Raw genomic sequence first — 19,620 nt, forward strand, 5'->3', positions numbered from 1 at the left:
AGAGGTTTAATTACAGCAATCTTAAAAGCTTTAGGTACATATCCCTGTAACAGAGATAGATTAATCACATCTAAAATGGAGGAGGAGATCAAAGGGAATACCTCCTTAAATAACCTGGTTGGAACTGGATCTAACATACAAGTTGAAGGCTTAGATGAAGACAATAATTTTGCTAATTCAGAGAGTTCAACTGGATCAAAGCAGTCTAAACCCGGTTCAGATTCCATGACTACCTCAGGTACAATCGCGGATAGAGGAGTGCTTATGATCTTATTTTTAATAAGATCAATCTTATTTATAAAGAATCCCATAAAATCATTGCTGCTAAGAGCAGGTGGAATGGACGGTTCAACAGAGCTATGGCTCTGGGTGATTTTGGCAACTGTATTAAAAAGAAATCTAGGATTATTCTTATTCTCCTCTATTAATGAGGAGAAGTATGCTGCTCTTGCTTTACAAAGGGTCCTCTTATACAGCAGTAAACCATTTTTCCAGACTAGGAAGGACTCTCGCAGGCCTGTGGAGCGATATTTTCTCTCCAGTTTCCTAGCATTTTGCTTCAAAGTACGCAGCTCTGCATTAAACCAAGGAGCAAGCTTTCTATTTGTAACGGTTTTCATTTTCAAAGGAGCTGCGTTGTCTAAGGCAATACGCAGAGAACTAGCAACCCCCTCAACAAAATCATCAACCTGTGAAGGGGAATAAGCTAAGCTTTTGCACTCTGCAGCACTGCTCAGTGACACAGAGCAGAGAGAAAGTGAAGCAGATTCTTTAAAATTTATAACTGCACTATCTGATTTATAACTGCACTATCTGAATTAAAGCCCACTCCCACAGACTGCCACTCTTGGTCCTTCAGTAAAGACCCTTAACCCCCACACTGCTCCCTGGACGCTGCACAATGGCAGTCCATTGCTCCCCAAGGGGATGGGTTAAATGCAGACAGTAAATATTGTTGCTCTTTACTTGTGACAGTGTAATGACATAAAGAAATGTATAATAAATTTTCCATTACTATTCGTGGCAGCTGGAAGTAGATGTTAGTGTTTTTCAAGCATGTGATACAAGCTGCAGGCAACAGAAAAATAAAAGTAAACATATTTTGCTTGCAGGTTTTGACATTCTAAGTTAATTTAGGCGTTGTTAAACACTTTTCAGAGGAGCGATCAGACCCCTCTCCAAGGGCATTTAGGTCTCCGTCAATATAGTCTCTCATCTAAGCACTGAAACCTATCCTCCACATTAACACACGGTACGAAGAGGGGATAATGTGTCCCACACAGACAATGTCTGATACTAAATTAGCTACATTATGAAAATTTTCAAAAAATCATTCTTAAAGCTCTTCATAAAGTAATATATGAAATCAGTTCTCTTAAGCAAAGTTAAATGTGATAGCCTCGTTAAAAACATCACTCTTTGCAGTGATTTGATATTTTTATTTTATTGTGTATTTGCGCACTTATTTATGCATTTAACATGCATACAATTTTTGTCCTGCTATATGAAACTGTCATTAAGCCCATTAAAGAAGCATACACCTGTTGGCAGATCTAGGACCTAGTGTCAGAACCGATAACATTTATGAGAACATTGAATACTGAATAGCTTTCTTATTAAATATGATTTATGATTTTTAAGCAGCTTGTTTGTGTTACTGTGTGTTATGAAATACTCCCACATGAACCTGACAGTTAGACCTCTTAGAAAATCGCTTCTTCCTGGAAAATGGCCTACCTCTGCTGATGACCTCATGCTGCCCTAGTGGGTATAACAAGTCACATTGATTTAAGACAAAACACACACAAAAGCTTCCAGTTAAAACCTTGCTGACCACAAACCAGTGAACTGTTTATTTTCCACCCCTCAGATTTATAAGTATACAATATATGTCCTGTAATCTCCCCATTTGTTTCAAATCTTGAGAAAATGTCTTTATATCGGTGATTTAGGTTAAAGACAGAATCTTCGTCAGGACGTTCATAAGTTAAAATGTAATAATAATTGTTATACTGCTAAATTTATGCATGCATCACCTCTTCAAAAGTATTCATATTGTTTTTTTGTTTTGTTTTTACTGTTTGTCCCCTTATAGCTACCATGATATATGTATGGTCTTAAAAGTATTGAATTTGCTTTGATCACTTCTAAGTACAGGTATGGGAAAAGTAAAAAAAAAAAATAAAATGTGTCAAAAAAAAGCTTACATTTCTAGATCTAGTTAAATCTCATACTTTATGGTTTCAACATGACAAAAAGTTAAAGTGGATATATACTTTTCCAAGATACTGGGTATAAAGGTATAAATTGGTTGCAAAATGTGTATTTGGAGTCAAGTAGACCTGGGGAAATTGACAGTGTTAAGTTCTGTTTTTAATAGCATGTTTTTACAGCATAGTGCTTAAGGTCATCTTGCTTCCATTATGTATTACTTGTTTAAACAAGCATGTCTCACATGTTGGATTAATGGCAGCTGTGCTCTAGGGCCCAAAGGATCAAGATTGCAAACTGTTGCAACTGACAGTTATAAAAGAAAATGCCGTTTAATTTGGAGCTGCTTTTTTTCATTTCCTGTGTGCCGCGATGAGCAGCAGGGAAGGAATGAATGTAGAGTTTTAATCTTGAACAGTTGTGTCCTTGCTCTTCTGTACGAATGATACACATTTATTTTCCTTAAATCACACCAGCTGCATCTTATGTGGCTATCTGTTGGGCATAAAGTGGCATCTGTTGGGGTATTTTTGGGTGGTGGGGGGATTAGGGGAGAAAAGCTGAATGATTCTCTCTCCCACACGCTTCATTCACTAGCATCAGAATTCACAACTCGCACAGAAAGAGGCTCGGAATAGAGGTTGCACGCTTCTCATGCTATTAAAAATTCAACAGTCTAGCAAGGCCACGGCGTCTCCTACGTCACTAGAGTTACATTGAAGAGTGCAGTCACATTTCAGCGACAGCTCTCCAGCATTATTTACCTGCATGCCTCTCCTACCTCTTATGCTGTCTTAGATGACTAAACCCTGTCTACTAGACAGCATCCAATCAGCGCATCAGCTCTCCTCTATTTCAGGATTACATATGTGCATCATATAGCTAGGAATATCTAACTCTCTCAGTTTGAATAAAAGTGGCATGTTCAAGAAGCTGCAGACATGAAACGAGTTCCTTAGTTTGGCTCCAAATAATATGGATATGGTTATTATTCATGACAGTAATTGTCTTTGTTTTTCTTATTATGGCATATTTATGCAGCATTGTTAGTTTTTAGTCAACCAAATAGATAGCCTTAAATAAAATTATTTATTTTCTTTGTAATGAGGTCAAGATTCATTTATGCAGTTGCCAGATATATAGAATCTGCTTTGGCTTTGTTGTTCAGCAGCCCCAAGTCACATTTTCCTTTGCTTGTAAATTACTGGGACACACAAATTAAACTTTTAGGGCGCTAGCAATAATGTGCATCCTGTCTGGTATAGGTTAGACTGACAACACAGCTTTAAATATTGCTGTTCACAGCTGGCATTAAAATCTGACCTAAATTATCAGCTTGCAGTTACCCACTCTATATGCAAATCCACACTCACTCCATGCAGGTGTCTGGAAATCAGTAATAGATCCAGTTACCAAATAAACATAGTTCTGATACAGTTGAATTTGTTTATTAAAGAATCCTTTACAAATGTTGAATAACAAAGAAGTACCGTACCATAAATGATTTCTACTCTTGGAGCCAATTGACAGAGCAAAGACATTGATGGTTGAAAAGCTGTGTCTTTTTAAATGAATAAGTAAACTGCTCCAAAGCAGTTAACAATATCATAAAAATATATATTCAATAATGCAGAAAGATCACATTAACAGTATATATAAAAAAATACTCATCTAAAAAATGTTGATATGTTTTAGCTCAGAAATCATTTAAAACTTGGAGCCCTAAAAGTATGTTATCTCCCCAGCTACTTGAGAAAAAATCAAATTCATTGTTACATATCTATACAGCATTTTCTACTTCATCACCAAAGTATATAAATAATTAGCCTAACTGTATGTTATTTGTACATCTGGCTAATTTTATTAAAGTCGAACTGTTTTTTTTTTTCTCTTTATACTGTATATAGTGATACTGGGATCCTTTTCAAAATAGATTGAAGTCTCATGGTCAGTCAATTGTTATTTTCCTAAACATGACTGCACATAAAACCTGAAGTATTGTGGAAAAGCATGATTTGCATTTGATTTGGCAAACTAATGCAGATAAAAGTATCCCTGTCCACCTCTGAAAGTAGCCTAAGGGATGCCGTTTCAATCCGTTTTGTTTGTTCTCATCAGTATTTAATGCCCTGCAGATTGTACATACATTATTGCCTTGTCTGAGTGGTCTTAGAGGAATTTTCAATTTTCTACCTTTTATAGTAACAATGCTTCAAGGTCTTCGAGTATTATGTAGTTCTGTCAGCCTCACAGAAGTAGAGTTATATGAATAACCTACTTACACCATCTGTAAAAATTGAGCACAACAGCCCCTAGATTTGTTGCCTGTTGAGATCATTAGAGAAGTGCAATACAATCACTCCTAGCTTTGAGCCTTTTAAGCCTCCACTGATTGATACCTGTGCTGTGCTGCGTAATGAAAGTCATCTTTTCTTACTGTTGCTTAAAAGTTGTTGCCAAAATGTGTTTCCTCTAATTCCAGTTTAAAAAAAAAATGTTTTGGTTTTATCCCAGTTACTTTAGCAGTTTGAAAGAAAGCATAACTTTTTAAAAATAAATAAAAAATGAATTCTCATCCCTCCAGAGTGTCAGAGGCTCTGCGGAGCATCTTCTCCAGCCGTGCTCACATCAGACGAGAGCAGCTGGACCTGGAGAGGCGACTGAAGGAGAATGAGCTGCGCCAGCGCTACAGTGAGGAGAGTAACCTACAGGTCCAACATTTCTGTGCCAAAGAAAAGATGGAAAAGGTAACTAATGCACACACGGCATGATCTTTTTGGAATTCAAACTGCTTACTCATCATTCTACTTTTTTGTTCTGATGGTTCTTATTATAGTGCATTTCAGGAAATAAAAGGTCAATGTTCATCAGTCATGAGATCTCCACCATTTGAGAGGATTAATAACTTTGAAAAATTATTTCAGATCAAAGAGATCCTTAAAGATTCTGTATTGGTCTGTTAAAATGAAATTTTTATTTTTCCGATTTAAACAGGCTACTTGTAAACACGAACGAAAAATTGCCAGCTTACGCACACAGCACCAGCACATATCCAAACGTCTGAAGGAAGAAGAGACGCGTTTCCTGGAAAATGATGGCTTGCTTCATCGCATTGAAAATGAGATTAAGCTGCTAAAGTCAAATAATCCGACCTCAGAGGTGAGTAAACCTTTGTCAACATCTAGTAATATTGGAAACTGCTTCTATGTATATCACAAACACAATTATCTTGTCCAAATCCATTGTACTACTAAATTGTTTTCTTTTTCAATCTAAACTATGAATGGGCCAGGATGAGATTCTCACAATATGATAACAAAATCCCCATATTACTATAGTTAAAAAAAGAAATGTTAAAAACAATAGTATTAGGGTATTAATCAATTCTGGAAATAAACAACCACTAATTTATAATCAATTAACTGTTAACTGGGGTATACAGACTCTAAAACATGCCTTTAGCTGGCAGAGCAAGCAACTTACAGCAGTAATTATGTCAACATTTAAAAAAAAAGGTTGTATTAAAGATAAGTTAGAAAAAACTTTTTTGTCTGTCAATATGCTCCAGAGTTCCTTAACTGGAAAAACTTAGATAATCTGTAAAAAAAAATCTTCTTTAAGGGACTTTTTGTGGTCCGATTATTAATGAGTTATAATCGAAAACTAGATAAAAGTTATTTTTAAAATTATAAGTATTAGCTATGCAGTCTTCAATTCTGACAGACTTCAAAAATAAAATAAGAAAACAGCCTTTTTGCTATTCTGCTCTTTGAATATTGACACAACTAAAAGCTCATTAAGAGGTTAATTAGTCAAGCCGCTGCTCAGGTTTCCACCTCACAGTCGGGTGATTAACAGACATGTTACTAGTAGTTTTCCAGCTGTAGTCTCAAAACATCATTGCTTTAATAAGGGAGATGGCAAGTACTGTTTTAGTTTCACCCTGCATGACAATAGAAGCCTCATTACAATAAGTGAACAGAATTGTTAAACAACAGGTTGGGGAGGGGCAGAACTGCTCAATCTGACACTTTCTCTGGCATCAAATTAAATAAACTTAGGAATGGTTTTACAAAATTGTGGCTTTTTAAGCTATATGTTTTAAGCCCTTCTTAATAGCATACCACTGTCTACTCGGAGTGAGCTGTGTCCTGTCGCAGTAAATCTGAAGGAGCCTATTTATGGGTATTGTTTTATAAAGGTGAACAACTAATGACCGTGGCATTAGAGACACATGCTGACAGGCTATCTATAGCCTTTTGGGGAAAAATAGATCAGTAAAGGTAAATGATATGGTAAATTAGATGTGTAATTGCGTAATGTGGGGCTGAATGAAATGTAGGAGCGCAAATGAGGAAGAATTGATACCAAGAAAAAGTAACAATGTGGGTCACGTTAGTCAAATAGCATCTCTAAGTGATTTTTGTTTATTTATTTTGGAAGGTAGTCTGTGTCTCTGCTGGCACTGTGACCATCTTTGTTTCCTCCCCATCTGCTCTCCCAGTAATTAGAAGCATGTTTATTTTATTTCTTCAGCTCACTCGTGGATCAGTTAAGAGAATAAATCAATACCCTTTGCTCATTCTTCTCACAGCAGCTTGTTACCTAAAACCATGTCCATGTTATTTTTTTTTCTTCTTTATCCATTCTTCCAGGAACTGAACCAGAACTATGACGCACCCAGCGGTCAAATGTTCTCTCTGCTGTTGCTTCGTAGTTTCTTTACGTCACGATTCTCTCTTTCTTTTTTCTCCCCGTACCTGAACTATCTGCTTTTCTGATCAAACATGGATGAGGACAGAACTTTATGTCCTCACCTTAATATAATAATCCTCAGCTAACCTTTTGTGTTTGTTTTTGCCAATCAGGGCTTTTTTCTGTATTTATTTTTCTGTGTGTTTGAAAAGTTTTTCATGTTATTTGTGCTCTGAACCTCTCTCTGGTTTAGGTTTTAGAGAAAGATTTGCACTGCCACAGACTAGAGCTACAAGTGAATGATCTCAAACAGCACATCAAGCAAATGGTGGAGCTCACTACTCTGCAGGATCAGGAGAATCAGCGCATGCAGAAGTAGGTTGACTGCAAATATTTCTGTTTGACTACTGCACAAATGAAAAGTGCTCTTTCTAACATGGAACGTGTTGTTTTTACCTTGCTTTTATGTTTCAGAATGGTAAACATCCTGTTGCCTGCTTACAGTAGGCAGTACTCTGCATTGCATGGTGCTGGCTTGGTCAGTGTAGCAGATGAGATGGAAAACCAAGAACTGGAGCACGTTGTGTTACGGGAGCGAGGTGTGGTCTGGGCAGATCAGGAAGGAACAGAGCAGCAAGGGAAAAGTGAAGCGATTGGTGACAGCTCACTGGAAACATGTCGAGCAAGAACAACTAGGCTCCACAACGACCTGGCTCCTGTCCTGTCTTTCTCACATCTGCAATACCACCAGAGTAGCCCCTGCAGTAAGTCAGCATACCTTTATCATTCTGAACATTTAAATCATCATGTGTCTAGTAGTTTTTTATCACTACTAAAGTTTACCATAAGTTGACATGGAAAAATGTCTCTTGCCAGAGTATATAAGAAATATATGCTTTATATATATGGTATATATAAATGGAAAGACCAGTGTTGCCAGTTTTTCTATAAGATCGATATTGAAGCAATAAGTATTCCTATTTCTATATGGTTGAAAACTAAAGCAGAAGGGCAGCAACCTTTGTAGACTTCTTTTAATAATCTCAGAATATAATTTTTCTCCCCGTCTGTGGACTGCGCTGATTAATGTGGCCAAATCTAATGTCAAGATACATTTTAGTCAATAGGATATCATTTCGACGCAAACAAAATTAGAGCCTCAGAAAGGCTGCCAAAAAAAGCCCACAAAATAACACATGGAAAATGATTTTGCCAAGTTCATAAAACTCCTCAAATATCACCTTTTTAAAAATATTTGCTGGAAAATAACAGCACATTTAACTACATAACACTAGGAATGTCATTTAAAAAAAGTTTTTTTTTTTTTTACGTTATTCACACATAAGATCATAACCTGAAGTCAGGAAAAGAAAACAAAAAAGACTGCAGTTTGTGAAGCAAAGCAGTAAGCTTCCACCAAAGCTTTATGCCTTTCACTATGAGACAGTTGGACTGGAATTAAAGCCCAGGCCCAGCCTCTCACACCCTCATCATCCTTCTGCACCACCCAGGAAAGCACTGAGTACTGGTTTCTGTGCCAAGGCTTAACATCTCTCATCTATCTTTCTTCTATGCGAAATGCATACATCGTTTAACTAAATCTACATTAATTAATATATAAAATATGTGGAACACCTAGTATTTTTGTCATTGTTTCTTTTTAAAATACTTTTTTTTTCCTATTAAGAAGGAAAAATCTTTTTTGTTGATCTGCTAACGTTTAATTTCTAACATCACTGTTTTTCACCTCATACTTTTCTTTGGGGGCTTTACCGAAATATCTCATACAAGATTTTAGCTAGGAATATTTCATAGGGTGTACACCTTGGTGTATCACACCTTTAGGAGGTGTGCGGTGTAGAGGACTCCCAGAGAATTTTGAAATTTAGACTCTCTAAAACTATTTCCGGTATTTTGAGGTGGAATGCAGCTAACTTTTTGTCTTTGTTACAACACCACTTTTGGCCTGATTATGTGAAGTATTTCATAAAGAAATCATTTTTAGGGCTTGGTATTTTCGCCATAGTCCTAAATCGATTAGATTTTTATTCATACAGTTCTAAATCGATTATTTCGATTCGATCTGTTTTTACAATAAAAAAAAAGTGCTTCAAGTGTCTTAAAATACTCATGTATTTAATAAAAAATTTTTCCCTGTCATATTAAACACAAAGTGCAAACTTGTAAATCGGACAGTTTAAACTTGAGATGTGAACAAAACTGTCTCAAAGGGTCAAACTTGTTTGTGAAAAGTGAAAAAGTGAAGCCTCACTCGAGCAAGCAGACGTGACACAGCAGACATGCATGAGCTGCATTATCTTCTCTGCACAAACCATATTTGCAGTGTTGTCTGTAACAACTACAGGGTGTTTGCTGGTCAGCCTCCATTTGTTAATGTCTTCAATCAACCTATTGGCTATATGTGCAGCTGTCTGGCTTGAAGTAATCTTAAGTGCATCTTTCCTGCTCATTTGAATGGGAACGTCACGTGCGTCACTAAGAAACTAATCGATCTCATTCCCTTGACATTGATTTTTCAAAAATATTAAGGAATCGATTCAAAATCGATTAAATCAGAGTTTTTACCCAGCCCTAATCGTTTTCAGGTACAGCATTATGTTTCATAGTTAAATTCAAACAATCAGAAAGTGTAATGCTACTTTCACATCGCACGCCTCATAAAAGCTTGTGCTGCTTCATTTTTTAGGCTTGTACACATTAAGGTCAGACTTGCTTAAAGAGCATCTTTGATGCTCCTGAAGTACTTCCAGTAAAGTGTCTATAGATGGGTCTGATGCTTCTGCTGCTCCTGTGTTCAATGGCAGAGAGATGCTTTGTTATATTTGCTGTTATTAGCTGGTAATAAGTAGTTGTAATATATTTTAAACCAGAAAGTCCACCTCAAAACATCGTTTGGTCAGTCATTTCATCAAGACTACGATCCTGCCTTGAAATATTTCGCTGTCGGAGCCACTCAGACCCCCATATACCTGTGCGCTGTCACTGGAAATCCTCAGCAGCCCGTTCACCTTTTGGGGGGTTTTCCCCGGCTGTTCGTGTCAGCTGGAAGTAGATGTTAGCGTTTGTCATGTACGGGGCTTAAACTGCAAGCACCAGAATAATAAAAGCAAACATATTTTGACATTTTAAGTTAATTTGGGCTTTAGTAAAAGGTTTCAGAGGAGTGATCATAGCGCTCTGCATCAGCGGCGCTGTCTGTCTCCCTGCTAGCTCGCAGATCAGCTTCCACGTTCGGTTAATGAGGCGCATCGAGCAGCAAAAGTTTAGTTTTTCCAAATCCAGCATCTGCTGCTTGTAAAATTTTTAACATTTGAACAAAGTTCCAGGGGAAAAAACAGGGCATACATTTTGGCATTATTTTATTAAGGGGAGTACAATGTACGCCCGTACGCATTGCTAGCTGAAAGCTCAATCTCATATGTGCTTGATGATGCACACCTGAATGACAATAGGATACAAAATAATTTTCTCTGAAATTGTATCAGAAGGTGTCTGCTAGACTCCATACTGATGCTATCCACCTACCCCCTAACAACAGGAGTCTCCCTGATCAGACTCCAATTTGACCCTTCTTATTGCAAAACTTTGCTTTTCTTACTTAGTCTGAGTCTTGATTGGCTTTAAGGTGAACTTGTGGGAAGTCTTTCATGATCCGTCTTCAAAAACAGTGGCCCATGTTCTCTCCCTAATGCTGCAATAGTGGTGGAGATTCAGCAAAAGTGACAGGTGAAGGAGAGCACACAGGGCGTCACTCCCACATGCATTTCCAAAAAATTCAATCTGAATCACTCTGTTGTGAACTGACTAATTGACCTTATAAAGATAACTGTGGTAAATAGGGGAAAACTTATTTTACAGGCAGTTACCCGGTATAAGAGCATGTATAAGGAAGAAGAAATGTGTATGTTTAACTCAATGTACAATGTACCTTTAATAAATCAGTTAAATTCACCTTGCTCTGTTTTGTTTTTTTGTTTTTAGTCTATTTTGCTTTATTTTTCATGTTTCAGCGTGTGTGTATGTTTGTTTTTGTATGTCTAACAGAAAATTCTAATAAAAATATCTTTGAAAAAAAATAAAAAATAAAAAAAATAAATCAGTTAAATCCATAAACGGTGATATGATTGTTAATATAAATTAAATTGAGTTGTGTTTACCTTCTTTTTTTTTTTTTTCTTTTAAAGGTTTTTTAACTACATTAACCACCTGTTCTGGCCCATCAAATTTGCTGGTATGGAGCCACATAAAACCATGTAGGGGCCCCACGTTGGAAACCTGTACCGGTTGAAAGGCCTCGACTGGCGTTGGAATGTTTCATTAGAATAACTTGCAGCTCCTTCTCCTTTTCTATGCATTACAGTTTTACTCATAAAGCTGAAGTTGAGAGGAGCTCCAAATGTCTCAGAGATTACTTCCTTATGCTAGTTTCATGTTAAATGTGCTGAAGTTGCCAGTTTCTCATCAGAAGAGGTTTGGGTATGGCACATTTTACAGACGTTTGGCTGAAATGCAAAAAAACACTCATTATACCAGCTTTTTCTATTGCTGTTTAAGAACATGTGTTTTCAACGACCACACAAACGTGTTCACCAAGCAACGGCTCTTCTTTTAGTGCCTATTCCAGTTCGGCTGTACAACCTCTGCTAGGTGCAACAGCCTTGACTATTTTGCCTCCACACTTTGCTGCTGTGGGAAGACACTAGATCTGTGTTGTGCAATTCTACTGACATCTTAGCTTTTTCTGATGCATTTTAAAGCGAGATGTTGACTTAATACAGTCTGTGGTTCAAAGGACCACCTGCACTGTTGAAAATGTTTGCAATGCAACTTATTCAGGTGTGACATCTGGATATTTTTACAACAGCTGTAAATATTAAAGTCAGCTGCCTAGTTAAAGAGTAAATAGTACCAGGTGTGTTGGTGCAGGGTCAGTGATGTTCTGACGGAGCCATGAGACTGCATCTTTCGGTTTTAACTGTCATCCCAGCATGACCTAGCTGCACCAGCCACTCTTGGCGCATAAAAGTATGGCAGGCAGTGGAGCCTGAACTGGAGCTGGCCAGCATTGCCCACCGCAATAGTGACTGGTGTTTGTCTAGAAGTAAAGACTGCACCTGCTCCTCTGCTCCAGTGTTTGCTTGTTTTATCTGAAAGTGCTTCTTGTTGACTTTTAATTAAATTAAATGTCAGTATAACAAAGGATCCAGTGACATATGAATAGGGATATTAATCGGAGCCTTTTGTTTGTCATAGTTTAAACTTTAAGATATCTGATATTTGATAAAAAAAAAAAAAACAAGCTAATATGATTTTTTTTTTTTTTTTTTACTTTTACATTTGATTTCTTAAAAATATGCATTTGTCAGGCCATGTTTACATTTTTGTCAAGAATATAGAATACAAATCAGACCGACTTTGGATTATTATACTGTAACCTGCTGTATTATAACAGCAATAACTCGTTAATTTTTATTTCTTCTCTTATTCTCAGGTGCTGAGAGGCACACTAACAGAGCCTTACTCTGCAGTGCAGCCCAAAAACCAAAAGGTAAATGAGTTTCCTTCTTTCTCTTGTTAGATTTATGCAGCTGGTAATCTATTAGCTCTGCCTACCTCTGAATCATCTCTTCACCTCAGTTTCTCTGGATAATATCTCTTCTGACATTTTAGACCCTATGCACTTTGGCTGAAACAATTAATATCATTAACTGATTATTAAAGACCCTTATGATGAGTACAATAATTGGATCCAGCGTTCCCTCGCCCGGACGCGGGTCACCGGGGCCCCACTCTGGAGCCAGGCCTGGAGGGGGGGCACGATGGCGAGCGCCTGGTGGCCGGGCTTTTACCCATGGGGCCCGGCCGGGCTCAGCCCGAAGAGGAAACATGGGTCCCCCCTTACATGGGCCCACCACCCGTGAGAGGGGCCATAGGGGTCGGGTGCAATGTGTGTTGGGTGGCGGCCGGGGGAGGGGACCCTGGCGGTCCGATCCTCGGCTGCAGAAGCTGGCTCTTGGGACGTGGAATGTCACCTCGCTGGTGGGGAAGGAGCCGGAGCTAGTGTGTGAGGCTGAGAGGTTCCGGCTAGAAATAGTCGGTCTCACCTCAACGCATGGTTCTGGTTCTGGAACCAGTCTCCTTGAGAGGGGCTGGACATACTTCCACTCTGGAGTTGCCCACGGTGAGAGGCGCCGGGCAGGAGTGGGCATACTTGTTGCCCCCCATCTCGGCGCCTGTACGTTGGGGTTTACCCCGGTGAACGAGAGGGTAGCCTCCCTCCGCCTACGGGTGGGGGGACGGGTTCTGACTGTTGTCTGTGCTTACGGGCCGAACAACAGTTCAGATTACCCACCCTTCTTGGAGTCCTTAGAGGGGGGTACTGGAGGGTGCCCCTCCTGGGGACTCCCTTGTTCTGCTGGGAGACTTCAACGCTCACGTGGGCAATGACAGTGAGACCTGGAGGGGCGTGGTTGGGAGGAATGGCCGCCCTGATCTGAACTCGAGTGGTGTTCTGTTGTTGGACTTCTGTGCTCGTCATGGATTGTCCATAACGAACACCATGTTCAAGCATAAGGGTGTCCATATGTGCACATGGCACCAGGACACCCTAGGCCGCAGTTCGATGATCGACTTTGTCATCGTTTCATCGGACTTGCGGCCGTATGTCTTGGACACTCGGGTGAAGAGAGGTGCTGAGCTTTCCACTGACCACTACCTGGTGGTGAGTTGGCTCCGGTGGTGGGGGAGGATGCCGGTCAGACCTGGCAGGCCCAAACGTGTTGTGAGGGTCTGCTGGGAACGTCTGGCGGAGTCCCCTGTTAGGCGGGGCTTTAACTCCCATCTCCGGCAGAACTTCGAACACATCCCGGGGGAGGTGGGGGACATTGAGTCCCAGTGGACCATGTTCCGTTCCTCCATTGTCGAGGCAGCTTATCTGAGCTGCGGCCGCAAGGTTGTCGGTGCCTGTCGTGGCGGCAACCCTCGAACCCGTTGGTGGACACCTCCGGTGAGGGATGCTGTCAGGTTGAAGAAGGAGGCCTATCGGGCCTTTTTGGCCTGTGGGACTCCGGAATCAGCTGATGGGTACCGGCGGGCGAAGCGGCATGCGGCTCGGATGGTTGCTGAGGCAAAAACTCGGGTGTGGGAGGAGTTTGGAGAGGCCATGGAGAAAGACTTCCGTACGGCTCCGAAGCGATTCTGGTCCGCCATCCGGCGTCTCGGGAGGGGGAAGCGGTGCAGCACCAACACTGTTTATAGTGGGGATGGTGTGCTGCTGACCTCGACTCGGGACGTTGTGGGTCGGTGGGCGGAATACTTCGAAGACCTCCTAAATCCCACCAACATGTCTTCCATTGAGGAAGCTGGGCCTGGGGACTCTGGGCTGGGCTCTCCAATCTCTGTGGGCGAGGTCGCCGAGGTGGTTAAAAAGCTCCTCGGTGGCAGGGCCCCGGGGGTGGATGAGATCCGCCCGGAGTTCCTCAAGGTCCTGGATGTTGTGGGGTTGTGTTGGCTGACACGACTCTTCAACATTGCATGGACATCGGGGGCAGTCCCCCTGGATTGGCAGACTGGGGTGGTGGTCCCCCTATTCAAAAAGGGGGACCGGAGGGTGTGCTCCAATTACAGGGGAGTCACACTCTTAAGCCTCCCCGGCAAGGTCTATTCGGGGGTGCTGGAGAGGAGGGTCCGTCGGATAGTCGAACCTCGGATTCAGGAAGAGCAGTGTGGTTTCCGTCCTGGTCGTGGAACGCTGGACCAGCTCTACACCCTCAGCGGGGTCCTGGAGGGTGCATGGGAGTTCGCCCAACCAGTCTACATGTGCTTTGTGGACTTGGAGAAGGCGTTCGACCGTGTCCCTCGGGGGGCCCTGTGGGGGGTTCTCCGGGAGTACGGGGTGCCGGGCCCTTTGATACGGGCTGTCAGGTTCCTGTATGACCGGTGTCAGAGTCTGGTCCGCATTGCCGGCAGTAAGTCGGGCTCGTTTCCAGTGGGAGTTGGACTCCGCCAGGGCTGCCCTTTGTCACCGATTCTGTTCATTACCTTCATGGACAGAATTTCTAGGCGCAGCCAAGGTGTTGAGGGGATCCGTTTTGGTGGCCTTAGGATTGCGTCTCTGCTTTTTGCAGATGATGTGGTCCTGTTGGCTTCATCAAGTCGTGATCTGCAGCTCTCGCTGGATCGGTTCGCAGCCGAGTGTGAAGCGGCCGGGATGGGGATCAGTGCCTCCAAATCCGAGGCCATGGTCTTGAGCCGGAAAAGGGTAGAGTGCCTTCTCCGGGTCAGGGGGGGTATCCTGCCCCAAGTGGAGGAGTTTAAGTATCTTGGGATCTTGTTCACGAATGAGGGAAGAAGGGAGCGGGAGATCGACAGGCGGATTGGTGCAGCGTCTGCCGTGAAGCGGGCACTGTACCGGTCCGTCGTGGTGAAGAGAGAGCTGAGTCAAAAAGCGAAGCTCTCGATTTACCGGTCGATCTACGTTCCTACCCTCATCTATGGTCATGAACTCTGGGTCATGACCGAAAGAACGAGATCGCGGATACAAGCGGCCGAAATGGGTTTCCTCCGTAGGGTGGCTGGGCTCTCCCTTAGAGATAGGGTGAGAAGCTCGGTCATCCGGGAGGGACTCGGAGTAGAGCCGCTGCTCCTCCATGTCGAGAGGAGCCAGTTGAGGTGGCTTGGGCATCTGTTTAGGATGCCTCCTGGACGCCTCCCTGGTGAGGTGTTCCGGGCACGTCCCACCGGGGGGAGGCCCCGGGGAAGACCCAGGACACGCTGGAGAGACTATGTTTCTCGGCTGGCCTGGGAACGCCTTGGGGTTCCTCCTGAAGAGCTGGAAGAAGTGGCTGGGGAGAGGGAAGTCTGGGCCTCCCTTCTTAAGCTGCTGCCCCCGCGACCCGACCCCGGATAAGCGGAGGAAGATGGATGGATGGACTGATTATTAAAATAATCCTAAGCAAATTTAGTAATCAAATAATGGTTGACTGGAGTTTGCAGTCTCTAAAATTGTCTATTTGCTGAATGAAAAACCCACTCAGAGCTGTACTGAAGCCCAAACCGTACTGCTGATTGTCTACATTGCAACGGAACATGTTCTCTGACAACGGCATGATTAAAAAAAAAACAGGTTCCAGAGTGTGAGGATTCAAAGAACAGGCCTTCTTCGTTGTTGTGTGCACAGCCGCCCTCACTGCTCTGTAACAAGGAGACATAAAAGCAAACAGCATAATGAATTCATCTACCTGATGTAACCGTATAACCACTCTCCTTTCTAAACTACTTTTTAAAAGGTTTGTCTAATGGCTGCCATTTTAAGCAGGGAGTGATCGTGCACGAGTTGTTGAGTTTCAAAGAACTCACTGTCTACTAGCGGCATGGAGGAGAAACTGTGCCTTTTTGTGTTTCATCTAGGGCCGTGTGCTTTGGCAATATAATCAAAAAACTGTCACACAAATGTTTTGACAGAAACAGAAGTAATCTGTTTTAATAGATCAGGGCTTTAATCATTTCATCGCAATTCAGCAAATACACATTAAGACACAGCTGGAACAGTGCTCTTAAATCAGTACACTATTTAAATGCAATATAAACTTCAAATGCTTATGAGCAAGTCTGAAATTCCACTTAGTCCCTTTTAAAGCTTTGAAGATGTTTCTCTGAGTACTTAAATAAGAAACACAATAAAAGTCGTTCATGTAATATATTGTGATTTATGGTTGTGCTGTAGAAATTCTTTCCAGGCCCAAATTGAAATAATGAAATGAGGTAAAAACTCATATGCAATTGTATTCAGAGTGTGCAGAACATGGAGAACCTTTGGGAAATTGTTATAGAAAACGTTTGTGAAATACAGCTATTCCATTTGGCCCTGAGGATATTATTTATGGCACATGGACTATGTTTTATTGAAGTATTATAAGGGAAATGAGTTGAAAATATTTTTGCCAGACCAGTTTCATGAATACAAATTAAATGTATACACATCAGGGAGTTACTCTTTGTAATAATTTAGATGTTTTTTTCACATCTGAATTTATAATTATTAAAAGATGTACCCCTCTCTGTTACCTTCTGCAAACAACTGCCTGTCGAAGTCTCCTAATTATTGAACCATTTCTACCAGTCCATTTCTGAGTAATTTGATGTCAGTCTAAATAGAGCTGTTCTTTGAAGACTTAACAGGTTATCTGGAAACCATTGGTAAACAAACCTGGGGAACCGAATACAGGCCCGTACATCTGCTTTCAATTGTAAATGGCTGCAAGTTTAAATGTTAAAATGCGTTACTGATGGTTTTCCTAGTGGCTCAGATCATAAACAACCATCTAATGTGTAACATAGGGTTGATGCATCAACTTCTCATGATCTTTCTCACCTCTTGAGCCAAGACTTGCATAAAGACCCAAGCTAAGAGTGACTGATGCTGCACAATGTATTGCATTATAGCTATCATCGCAATACGATTGTGGGTGCAGTCATAATCTGTTAGGAATACTGGGTTTAATTACTGTTAGGTTATGATGTTTCATGGTATATGTATTCACTTTCTGCATGCAAATAATCTTAGACTTTCTCCACAATTGATGCACAAAGTTTATTTTTGTTGAAAGCAATGGAATGCTAACGTTTGCATACAGTAGAGGGATAAACTGTGATGGTGGAAAACGATAGAAAATTGAGAAAAAAAGACCAAAAACAGTGTAATCGGGATAAAATTAGGTCCCAAAGCATCTGTATTGCTAGTATTTAGATATGCCTTTTTTAGCCTAAATAGAATTCAAGCACCGTGTGCTGTGAGCAGACAGAAACAGACTAGTTTGCCGTCTACCAGCATACAGTGAAACTAAACAGATGGTGACAATTGACACAATCGCATAATAGATCCAAACCGCCCTGCAATGCCTTGAGGTAAAGCAACAGCTAGGCGTTGTTGAGACCAGCCTCTACAGCAAATCTAGTTTTTCATGAATTTGGTAGGATATTACTGTTCCTACCAAACACAAACAGGGAATCAATGATAAGTCACAGGTTAAAACTGCTTTATTGGAATGAAGACAAATTCAGTGCATAAAACAACCCGACTTTGTTTTAAGGGCATTGCATTTGTATACTAGTACTAGTAGGTTTGCATAGTCACATAGATCAACTTAGCAGCAACCACTGGATGTTTCCACAACATTCATACTACAGTCCAAGACCTATTAAAGTATTTTCCCTATTTTAATGTTTGTTTGTTTTTAAATTAATGTATTTAAAGTGAAATGAATATTTCACTTTTTTACACAGCATCTTGGACCTTTTTTTTTGTTGGTTATTTTGGCAACTCCACTGGGTGTTCCAGCCTGGCTGGCCCCCATTACCTGTTATGTTAAATGTTGTAGCTCCACTCACATGGTGGTGTTATTGTACTTATTCACAAAAGGGCTTTATTTAATCATAAATTAAAGAGGAAAAAGAAGCGCAAAACAGAAAAATAACTAATACACCTTTAAGATGCGATTATTTTTCAAAAAAAACGTATACAACCAGAGTGAGTGAATTTGTAAAGTCATATACTGAGACTATGCCCCCTTGATCACTTTTGATATGATTATAGCAGTTATCCAAATCTGTCACTATATATTGTTGCTTCCCTCATAGATTGAAACTGTTGATGTAAATGAAATTGATCTGTTTGCAATATTTAATCCTGGTGTGTTTTATCAGCACACACTGTTGTGTAATTTACTGCATTAAAACAAAGCTTTGATCAAATTAAGGGGCTGTTTTTTTGTTTGTTTTTTTATAATTAATGAGCAGACTTGAAAGGGGAAAAAGCCATGGATCAAATACTTGTAAACCTCCACCACATGTGATGCTTATAATTGCCATCTTGTCAAAATGTCTGTGGAACACATAAGATACATGCAGGCTCTGCTTTTGTAAATGATTTTAATTGACATTTAATTTTTTCATTTATTAATCTGAAGCTTCGTCTATGCATAAATATTTTACTGTTAACCCTCTTAAAAGTGTCACTGTTCAAACTGACCTGTTAAAAACTCATTCATGGATTCTTAATTATGATTTAATCATAATTTTACTGAGCTACTAATTTCACATGCGTCTCATAAATCCTTAAAAAAAAAAAGAATGTTCACAGTGGTTCAGCCGGCCAGCTTTATCAGCTGTGTAAAGATTGTTTTCACTGATGATACCCGTTTTATTATTCTGACAAACTCCTCCTGTTTTCATCCTGCTGCTGTTTGTCGGTGCCTCAGTGCTTTCACAGCCTGATGGTAGTCACTGCACCATGTTATGAGAAATGGCTCCACCCTGCAGCCTGCAAAGCCAATGAAATTTCAGTGGTTTTAGTGAGGGTTGTGGTTTTGAAAGAACATTAACTCTTTGCGGGCTCCATTTTAATGAAATAATCATTACCTGCGATGGTCCTACAATTTTTCTTTCACCTGTCTGCTACAGGATCTACTTTGTGGGGGTTTTATTTTTAATTAATATTTTATCCTAATGAATATTTCATTATAAAATTATCTAATTTGCCTTTAAGTTCTTTCATTTTTAGGTATGCTTTGTGCTTTAAACGCATTTGGTTTTCTATTTTCCCCCTCTGCATTTCTTTTCATCCTATCCTCAAATGTTTTTCCTCTGTCTGTCTAGCATCTAACCCTCCCAATCCCTCTTGAGCTTCATTCATGA

At 40.5% G+C, this 19,620-nt stretch overlaps 1 protein-coding gene across 2 annotated transcripts in view; it reads left to right on the plus strand.

The window, feature by feature from the left end:
• kif18a (kinesin family member 18A) overlaps positions 1-19,620 on the plus strand; it is a 36,472-nt gene that overhangs the window by 11,781 nt on the left and 5,071 nt on the right. For both annotated transcript variants that reach the window (XM_038283953.1, XM_038283954.1), the window contains exons 10-14: positions 4,796-4,958; positions 5,206-5,370; positions 7,160-7,281; positions 7,381-7,670; positions 12,419-12,475. In XM_038283953.1, coding sequence (XP_038139881.1) covers positions 4,796-4,958; positions 5,206-5,370; positions 7,160-7,281; positions 7,381-7,670; positions 12,419-12,475 — 797 coding nt within the window. The remainder of the gene's footprint in view (positions 1-4,795; positions 4,959-5,205; positions 5,371-7,159; positions 7,282-7,380; positions 7,671-12,418; positions 12,476-19,620) is intronic.

Source organism: Cyprinodon tularosa, unplaced genomic scaffold (assembly GCF_016077235.1).
Source record: "Cyprinodon tularosa strain WSP-4 unplaced genomic scaffold, ASM1607723v1 ctg197, whole genome shotgun sequence".
Classification (NCBI taxonomy): Eukaryota; Metazoa; Chordata; class Actinopteri; order Cyprinodontiformes; family Cyprinodontidae; genus Cyprinodon; species Cyprinodon tularosa.